Consider the following 10,763-nt stretch of genomic DNA (forward strand, 5'->3'; position numbering starts at 1 on the left):
AGCCTTTTGCATTTTGTGCTCACAGTTATTTGGTTATTGATATCATCTAGCAAAACATTAAACTTCAGGTCCCATCATGACAGTTCTGGCAGAGTCAACCTCAAACTTTTAAATATATAAATGTATCAGAACTTCTGTTGCCAGTTTTAAATAAACACAAAGATGATAGAATTTCAAAATTGCCTTCAGGCAGCAGAAGTAAAAACATGAAGCAGATGTCACTAAGAAGGCAGTGTAACACTGTGCTTTAGCACTTGTTTAGGCAATTGTTTCCATATATTTAAACACTCTTTCATAAAATTGTTGCCTCACAACCAGTTTCATAGCAGTTATGGCAACTTGAGGAACTTTTGCATGCCATCATTTCATGTTTCAGCATCATGAAAAAAAAATCAACTGAGTGCATACTTTGTGGCTGCTGCTTAAACGTTTTCCCATGAAGGCCTCTTTTTAGATTAGATTAGATTCCCTACAGTGTGGAAACAGGCCCTTAGGCCCAACAAGTCCACACCGACCCACTGAAGAGAAACCGTCCCAGACCCGTTCCCCTACATTTACCCGTGACTAATGCACCTAACACTACGGGCAATTTAGCATGGTCAGTTCACCGAACCTGATAGACAGCATTGAATTGGCATGTGAAGAATTATGGTAAGCAACAAACGAAGACAACTCTGAGACAAGTTAGAATGAAACACAGTTCAGGGAAAGCTGGAGCAATTAAAACAAACATTATAGTTGTGTTAGCAGTAGAAATGGTAGAGTGATGCAAGAAGTGCATTGAAGTTGGATTGAAGTGAAACTATTCAAACAGAGTGATGAGGACTTCGCCTTGCATCGAGATCACTACATAAATTATTGGAGCCCCTAACGTTGAAGTTCAGTACAATCAAACTGGCAATATTTTTTTCAAGCATCATTATGTGCCACTGAATATTAACATATTAACTTTTCACTTCCTCAGTTTCCCATAAAATTATATTTTAAAACTCTAGTAGTTTTGTATCACTTTTTCAATGATGTTTATGTTCTGATTTTGTTTCCCATTTCTTCACCCCCTCAGGCCTATGTGAATCTCTTATTCTGGTACCAGTTTTTCTGTGGATTTACTGGGACAACAATGATTGACTATTGGTTGATGATTTTTTTCAATCTTTTCTTCACTTCCTTGCCTCCATTACTGTGTGGAATACTGGACAAAGATATTTCTGCAGGACTGCTTTTGGAATTCCCCGAGCTGTATAAAAGTGGTCAGCAGTCTGCGGTAAAGTTAACACTTATAGTATGATTGCCTACTAAATGTAAAAACATATGTAAGGACTGTGCTAAAATTCATTTAAGTGTATTTGGGTCCTGAATGTTATTTGACAGTTTTTCATTTGTAAAAATTAATTTACCAAATGAATTACACATCTTATTGTCATATGCATTGTTTCTCAAAAAGAAAGTCTAGAACTATTTTGGACTCAAGATCAAAACCAAAGCTTAACAATGTACCTTTATGATGCTCTGGAGAAGGAAGTCAAGATTTTGCATGCTGTGAAAATAGTTATTAAAAGACCATAAGACATAGGAGCGGAAGTAAGGCCATTCGGCCTATCGAGTCCACTCCGCTATTCTGAATCAATTTTAAATCTGGTCTTACTTTGTGTGGGTGAGTCGTAGGGTGAATTAGGATCTCTCAAATGCTCCAGAAATTATATCTAGGTTATTTTTCAGAGGAGCATTGGATTGCATGAATCATTTTATTGTATATTATTTTGTCTAAGATACTGTGTTAAAGTGCAAACAAATACTGTTGAGGGAAAGTAAAGGTATTAGAGGATATCAGTGTTTAAAAAGAACATTTCTGGGTAATCCAAGTTTCTGGCTGTAACAACTGTTCCTTTATTGAGATATTTTAGGTGTTGGAGGTGATTTCCTCAAATTCTAGGAGCATCAATTGCTGTTTTATATGCTGTTGCATTGTCTTGGAACTTTGGAAAAAAAAGTCAAAACAACAGCAGTTTTAAAAGGGAGAAGTACAGACAAAGGAAGCACATGGTGAGGTCAGTGCAGGAGAGAGAGAGAAAGAAACTGACACAGCAGTGAACCTGCACAGTTACTGCCTTTGCTATTTGAATTCATGTATCGCTGGACATCGAAGTGTGTCTGGGAAAATTAACAAACAGGGAAATTCATAACTAAGCTTGGAGGAACTGTTTGGATGACGTTCACAGCATAGAAGCAGATAAGTGTATTGTTTTTAAATGGGACCTACAGAAAATCTGCAGTAGTGAGTAGAGTGGGTTCTTTCTTTATTATATGTTTTTTGAGACATGTCTCTTGATTAAACTTAAAATATAAGCCATAACTATTCATTTAACCTGGGGCATTGTTTTGGAGAGGAATAAAACGGTATTATTTTCTGGGTCTGTGGATTGCGAATGATGAAAAAATGGCCTTTAGTAGAGTGATATGCGCTTCTTGTCAGATGTGAGAGTTTAAATAGAGTTTAAGGGTTACTGTGGATTATAACGGCAATAAATGCTGTTGGTTGTGAATCTTATCTGATCGCATGGATCAGTTAGACAGACAGTTAGAAGCCAAGTGCTCTGTGAGAAGCTAGAGAGGTGATTGCTGGGCCTCTTGCTGAGATATTTGTATCATCGATAGTCATATGTAAGGAGCCGGAAGAGTGGAGGTTGGCTAACGTGGTGCAACTCTTTAAGAAGGGTAGTAAGGACAAGCCAGGGAACTATAGACCAGTGAGCCTGACTTCGGTGGTGGGCAAGTTGTTGATGGGAATCCTGAGGGACAGAATGTACATGTATTTGGAAAGGCAAGGACTGATTAGGGATAGTCAACATGGCTTTGTGCTGGGAAACCATTGTCACAAACTTGATTGAGTTTTTTGAAGAAGTAACAAAGAGGATTGATGAGGGAAGAGCGGTAGATGTGATCTATATGGACTTCAGTAAGGTGTTCGACAAGGTTCACCATGGGAGACTGGTTAGCAAGGTTAGATTTCACGGAATAAAGGGAGAACTAGCCGTTTGGATACAGAACTGGCTCAAAGGTAGAAGGCAGAAGGTGTTGGTGGAGAGTTGTTTTTCAGACTGGAGGCCAGTGACCAGTGGAGTGCCACAAGGATCGGTGCTGGGTCCCCTACTTTTTGTCATTTAAATAAATGATTTGGATGCGAGTATATGAGGTACAGTTAGTAAGTTTGCAGCTGACACCAAAATTGGAGTTGTAGTGGACAGCGAAAAAGGTTACTCAGATTACAACAGGATCTTGATCAGATGGAGAAAGTGAGGACTGCAGATGCAGAAGATCAGAGCTGAAAATGTGTTGCTGGAAAAGCGCAGCAGGTCAGGCAGAATCCAAGGAGCAGGAGAATCGACGTTTTGGGCATGAGCATTTGGATGGGTATAGGAATAGGAAGGGTTTGGACGGATATGGGCCGGGTGCTGGCAGGTGGGTCTAAATTGGGTTGAGATATCTGGTTGGCATGGATGGGTTGGACCGAAAGGTCTGTTTCCATGCTGTACATCTCTATAACTCTATTACTCTATTTAATTGTTGATGATTAATGAGCAACATGTGATACTTATAAAAACAAAATTGTAGAAACATTTGCTATCCATTATGATCCTCAACAAGACTGCCAAACTGATATTATAATCTCATTAGGAACCAGTAATACTTTTGTCGAAAATAGACAAAGTTTAAAATACAATGCACTTATTAAGAGAATAATGCCATAAGAACTCATAGTTTTGAATGAAATAAATTTTACTACGTTACATTATAAAAATAGAACAATTTACTAAATACATGTGTATAAAACACAATCCAAAATCCAGAATCAACATGAGGTAATTACAGATTAACAGCGCCAAACACCACACAAAGCACCTCAAATGGCAATTACAGTCAAGACAATCCCATTGATTTCTTAGCAATTCAGAAAAACATTAGTGGTGATTATTAAAACGCTATCATTTTCATGACAGACATCTCAATTCTTTACTTTTGAAGATCAGTCCTTTATAACCCCTCAAAGCTGCTTCAACCCAGACTGTTTCAAAATTACTTATTGATTCTGGTAAATCAATCCCTACTTATGAGACTAAGTCCCTCAATATTCTCTAAACTGCTTTCAATATTTATTAAAGGCACAATCTCAGCTTATTTCACTGATGGATAGCCACACTAAGCTGGCACTGCCTCTCAGTTTTTCCAAACTCCAGTCTTTCAAGATACAGCAAGCAATAGCTGGTCAGAGCTTTCTTTAAGCCCCAACTTGCAGCTGCGTTGAATGACTCCTGAAACACCAGTCTGCTTCCAGGTTCTCAGAGCTAACAGCGGCACATTGCTGTATGAAGCCACCTTCTTTGACTGCCCCTTTTTCCCACTGACTAAAACTGTCTGGCCCTTGATTGGATCTGGTTACCTTATCAAAGTATTCTAGTGTCCTGCCTTGTTTCTAGACATGATCAAATGTAACAGTTATTGCAATATGCTGTCCCCTGACTGTTACAATCTACAGCTGACCACTTTTCCAAAACTACTAACTTCAAAACACACAGAAAAACAAAGTTAATTTCATCTCAAACCCACCTTCTTTCCAGGTCTCCAATCTCTGTATTTTTGGGATCAACATGATGGATGCGTTTTATCAGAGTCTCGTCTGCTTCTTCATTCCATACTTTGTAAGTATTTGAGCCAACCTACTCATTGCTAACTTTGATCAGATTTACATTTTATCTTCTCCATAAACTTTTTAAAACATTAATTGCATTTTGGTACAACCAACAGTAGGAATTAATCAATTAATAGTAGGACCTTGGGTAGTATTGACGAGCAGAAGGACCTAGGGGTGTAGGTGCATAATTGCTTGAAGTTTGTGTCACATAAAGACACATTTGCCTTTATCAGTCCTTTGAATATAGGAGTTGGGAAGTCATATTGAGGTTGTATAGGCCACTGATGAGGCCTCTTCTGGAATACTGTGTCCAGTTCTGGTCACACAGTTATAGGGAGAATATTATTAAGCTGGATAGGATTTAGATGAGATTTAGCAGGGTGTTGCCAGGTAGGGAAGATTTGAGTTATCAAGAAAGACTGGATAGGGTTACTTATAATTGTCATTTCCACACGACGGGGGGCTTTAAGACTGGGGAGCACATTTTTAAGATGAGAAGAGAGAGATTTAAAAAAGATAAGAGGGAAAAATATTTTACGCTGAGTGTAGTTTTCTTGTGGTATGAACTTCCTGAGACATGTTGGATATGGGTTCAATTACAATATTTAAAAGACATTCGGATAAGTACATGTGTAGGAGAGGTTTATTGGGTTAGGGCCAGGACCAGGCAGGTGGGATTAGTTTAGTTTGTTCAGTATTATTATGTTCAGCATGGACTGATTGGAATGAAGGGTCTATTTTCGGACTGTATGACTCAATAACTGTATTAATCTTTTCTTTTAAGACTTATCATGATTCAAATATTGATGTCTTTACATTTGGAATACCCATGAATACTCTGTCCGTCTTTACAATCCTAGCACATCTGGCAATTGAAACCAAAACATGGGTAAGTACAGATCTCAGAAATACGTACTATATAGTCCTTCAACTAGTGGAAAAATGCATTGAGTATTTTCCAGTAAATCTCCTTGCTATGATAGAAGCAAACATTGTCTGTCATACTAGCACAGGACATGAATATGAAATTAGTTTTACGGTCAGGATGTCTAAACAGATTTTAGTTCCAGGCTTTAGTTTTGAGAAATAATTATAATTAATGAAGATAATCGCTGTTCATTCTTTAAATAAAATGTAGAATGCAACAGAAACTGAGTAATAATTAATAGCTTTTAAAGTTATTAAGCCTTAATATTTTCCGTGGAAGGAGGTTATCTGATGATGTGCTGGGTCATGTTTGGGAGAGACTACAAGAGTGAAGTGGATAATGAAGTTGATAATTGAGGTATTGACATTTGGACTTTTTATTTTTAAGAACTTAGCTGCATCTGATGATCACCATCCATATTAAACTAAAATTGAATTACAGAAGAATCAAGAAGTAATTATTAAGGGATTTTGAGTTTGATTTTAAATCTGTAGATTGTATGAGAGAGAAAGTAACCATTCCAATTTTTACATTGATCGAGTGAACGTTTTGTTAATCAATGTGGATGTTGGTTTCAGCCACCGTAACCTGGACCAAAACACCATGAAGTTATCAAGATTGGATCAAACAATATTCCAACTGCCTCATATTATTTTCCATTGATTTCACCTAATTGGACCCTGGCAGCTTTCTGTCTGTCCCTATGTAGGAACGCTGCATTCCAAACCTAAGGAAGGAGAAATAAAGGAGAAGAATTTATAAATACAAGTTATGTGAAGAGTGAAATATTTACTTTAATGGTTTTGTTCAATATATATTGTCCAAAGACAGTGAAAATGCAAAAATAATTTAAAGTGAATAGAGTAAATGTAAATTCTGAAAAAATAACAAAAAGGCAAAATTATTTTATTTTCTATTGAACCACTGTACCTTGTTGATCACTAAATAAGTACAGTGGAGTGATTATCTTCCTGAGAGGACACAGAGCACCAAAAGTGCATTGCATCTGTCTAGGTCAGGAATGTAAGTTATTTTTCTCCTGGTATAAAGATTTAGCAGGCTGACCAGTGGCTAGGTCATGTACCCACAGACTGGAGGAGGAACACCTCATCTTCCACTTCAGGAGCTGACAACCACATGAATGAACATTGAATTCACCAGTTTCCAAATCTCCCCTCCCTCAACACATTCCAAATCTAACCCTTTGACTCAGATCCATCCTCTTAACCTGTTTTGTCTGTCCATCTTCCTTCCCATCTATCCACCTCAGACTTCCCATTGACCTATCACATCACCTCCTACCTTTGTCCACCTAGCGCCATCCCAACTACTTTTCCCCTAGAACCCCTCCCCACCCCTCCATTTATCTCTCAGCGCTCTTCCCCCTACCAGTCCTGAAGAAGGGTTATATCCGAAATGTCGACTCTTTTGCTCCTTGGATGTTGCCTGACCTGCTGTGTTTTTTCCAATGCCACGCTGTATCAACCATAAATTCAATGCATATTAGGCCACTATGATCAAGTCTGCTGGCTTCCATTGGAATTTCATCCATTTATGTTGGAGGGATTTGAACAATTGAAAAAGAATAATTGTACAGATAATTTTGGGTTATTATGGAAAACTTGTGGACCCATTGATTGACATGGGATCAGGGATCATAACATTATTAGCTCTGTCCTCCTTTGGGCAACCTTAGAAATTCTGAGACAAAATAAGAGCTCAGAAATTCAGTGAAATAAGCCTCAATGTAATTTTTCTGACCTTTTCGATTGATGATTCAGGCTTTTACCAGAGACAAGGTCAGGAAAATCTATGCCTGTATCCTTTAGATTGTTTTACATCTTACATTTTTAACCATTTTCTGACAGACTTGGCTGCATTGGAGTTCAATAATTGGGAGCATCACATTCTACTTTTTGGTCACTCTTGTGTACTGTGCCAAATGTGTGATCTGCAACCCTCCGTCTAATCCCTACTGGATAATGCAACGTCAGATGACCGATCCACTCTTTTACCTCATCTGTCTCATCACACCAGTTCTAGCCCTGCTACCAAGGTAATCTATTTACGAATTCATGATGACTGGGGACATTGTTAGGGGATGAATAACCAACAGAGGAATGTTCAAAATCTGATAGGAAGTTTCTAAATTAGCTACTTTACATCTCCAACAATGCACGGCGACAGTGCTTTGTAACTCTGAATGGCATGGAGCATTTTTTTAAAAAAACAGATTCCCTTCTGGGAAACTGGCCTGAATAACCAGTTATGAAATTCTCCATAAAAGCGAATCAAGCTAATTGTTTTGCATGTGGAGTAGATTGTGACATGTTGAAGGTTGATGAGGAGTGGGTTTGGAGGATTCATGGTTAGAGGTGAGAATGTTGTTGGATGTAATTTTAGCAAAGTCAGAGATTATGAGGGGAGATGCAATGGGCAATAGATGCAAGAGTTTGCCTTACTGGCGGGATTGTAGATTGAAGATGTGAAGGATCAGGTAGAGCCGGAAGTTGTGAGGAATTCAGAAGTGATATGAACTTCAGCAATCACAGTAGGGGCCAGTAATCATAGGGACACAGTGATATGTTGGACGGCTGTCATAGAGAGATGGTAGAACTGGGCAATGTTTATGGGCAGCTTTGTTGGGCCTGAAATTTCACTTTGACCCACAATGAGATGGCACTTGCTTAATGAATCCAATGCAATATATTATTTTACTTGCATTTTACCTGTTGGGTTTCCCAAGGCATGGGGAGTTTAGTTGGCACAAGTTTGCAGAAGAAATACTACATAACTAGAAACACACAGACACCCGACTGACAATTTCCAGTGAGTGGGTCAGTTTCCCCATTAATACCCAGACCTTTTTGAAAGCAGGCTGGGTTCCTGTTTTAGATTTTTAATCTTTTTTAACTTCCCACTTGATCCAAACTCACCCATTTTGGTGACTAATATTACCCCATATATAGCTCCAGATCTGCTGGGCTTTATCACATTTGTCAGGGAATTATATTGTTTAATGCTTTTATAAAAAGGAACTTTTTTTGACAGTGAAAAAAATTGCTAGTGTAAGCTTCATGAATTTATAGCGGTTGGATTAAACTTGGATGACATGTTAGTAGCTCTCCTCCTAAACGTAAGAAACAATTTTAATGTGTGTCTTTATATTGTCAGGTATTTATTTCGTAGCCTTCAAGGTACATTGTTTACATCTTGCATTTTCAAAGCTCGTCAACTGGACAAATTGGACTGGGAAAAATGCATTCGAACCATTAAACAGTGGAAAGGCCTTTACACCTCAGAAAATGATACTTCATCTTCAACAGGTTCTGCAGATCAATCACCAATTGAAAATGTCAACCACCCTCGTCTAATGTCAAGTAATTATGATCCTCAATTTATTTCTTCCAGTCCAGTGGGGAGAACGAAAATGCAGAATTCTACCAATAGCGTGTGAAAATCACGTGTCATAGGAAAAAGATAACAAAATGGAAATGATGAGGATTCTAATGGAGCTACGCATTCACAAATAGCTTTGGAAAGAAGAGAAACTTTTTCTCCTCCCTCTCAGTCAGAGTTAAATAGGGAATAAAAACAGCTACAAACCTTAAAAGAACATTTTACCTTTTTAGAAGAACTGCCTTTTGTGTCAAATGAACAAAACATTTGCCCACATGCAAAGTTTTGAAAGACCTAGTCTGCAAGTCTGAGTTTTCTCTATCTCATGTAAAGAAGACAACATGAACTGAATTAATCTACCAAATGTGCCATTAATATTTGTTTGTCTTTATGACAGTCAACTGGTTCTTAACTGTGCAAATTTAAATGATTTTGTTTAACACTCTGCCCAAAGTAATTAAGTGTAAGTTCATTGATTTCATAAGAACTTAAATAACCAGGATCATTGAAATGCACATGACTGTGGATAATAAAATCTGAAACAAGAACAGAAAATGTTGGAAATACTGAGCAGGTTGATAGTACCTATTGCATGGGGAGCAGAGTCAATGCTTCATGTTCTGGTTCTGAGGTAAAGTCACACTCAAGAAATGTGAACTCAGTGAGGGAAATATTATCAGGGACTGAGTGATATGCTTTATTGAAAGATTTTTGACCAAATCATGGTAAGGGTCCAGTAAAGTCAGCCTCTATGGTGGAAGCAAAATGTGATGCCATTTAAGCTTTTGACAAGCAGGGTGGTGAGATTCTCACAAGATAGCATTGAGTTAATAAATTAAAGGGGATTATTGCATGTTAATGGCACAACTTGGCTCATTAATATTCTGTTTCCTATTTTGCCAAATGTGCCAAACAAACTTGATTTCAAATATTCTCAACATGGAAATTCAATATCGGCACCTGACAACTTCAGCTCCTTGCTTGCTCCAAAGAGTCACCATTTTGGACATGGAGCATGAGCCAGGAAGCTTGTCACGATCATCAGCAAGCCTCAGTTAAGTCCGGGAGGATAGCCTTCTCTTGGGGCCCTCAGCACAGGAAACATAGTTCATGGCTCACAGCAAAGAAGTATTCCGGTGAGGATGAATTATTCTATGAGGGGATAAGCTATCCATGGTTAACCAAGGATGTTACGTTCATAACAAATAGGAGCAGAATTAAGCCATTTGGCTCATCAAGTCTGCTCCGCCATTTGATCACCCGAATTCAAGAAATAGTTTATCTTCATCTAACCTGTGTTTTCCTGTTAATATCTTGAAGACTTCAAGCAGATTACTTTATGACCTTCTAAATTCAAGAGAAAATAAGCTTAATTTGTATGATCGCTCCGCATAACTTAACCCTTGAAGTCCAGCGATCATTCTTGTAAACCTACATAGTACTCTCTTGAAAGCTAATATATCCAATACTGAAAATGTGTTGCTAGAGAAGCGCAGCAGGTCAGGCAGCATCCAGGGAACAGGAGAATCGACGTTTCGGGCATAAGCCCTTCTTCAGGAATCTGGATGCTGCCTGACCTGCTGCGCTTTTCCAGCAACACATTTTCAGCTCTGATCTCCAGCATCTGCAGACCTCACTTTCTCCTCTAATATATCCAATATCCAAGACTTCCTAAAATGTGGTGCCCAGATCTGTTTACAGTACTCCAAGTGGGGTCTAACCAGGGTTTTGCATAACTGCAGCATC

The 10,763-nt window shown here is 38.3% G+C and overlaps 1 protein-coding gene across 7 annotated transcripts in view; it reads left to right on the plus strand.

Moving 5' to 3' along the window:
• Nucleotides 1–10,270, plus strand: part of atp10b (ATPase phospholipid transporting 10B) — a 268,819-nt gene extending 258,549 nt beyond the window's left edge. For 5 of the 7 annotated variants that reach the window (XM_043703360.1, XM_043703365.1, XM_043703361.1 and 2 more), the window contains 5 exons: nt 1,064–1,264; nt 4,617–4,697; nt 5,475–5,579; nt 7,487–7,674; nt 8,793–10,270. In XM_043703360.1, the coding sequence (XP_043559295.1) occupies nt 1,064–1,264; nt 4,617–4,697; nt 5,475–5,579; nt 7,487–7,674; nt 8,793–9,075 (858 nt within the window). In that variant the 3' untranslated portion in view covers nt 9,076–10,270. The other 2 variants (XM_043703366.1, XM_043703367.1) reach the window with 2 other exon arrangements.
• Nucleotides 10,271–10,763: the final 493 nt, after the last annotated feature.

This window comes from Chiloscyllium plagiosum, chromosome 14, assembly GCF_004010195.1.
Source record: "Chiloscyllium plagiosum isolate BGI_BamShark_2017 chromosome 14, ASM401019v2, whole genome shotgun sequence".
Taxonomy (NCBI): Eukaryota; Metazoa; Chordata; class Chondrichthyes; order Orectolobiformes; family Hemiscylliidae; genus Chiloscyllium; species Chiloscyllium plagiosum.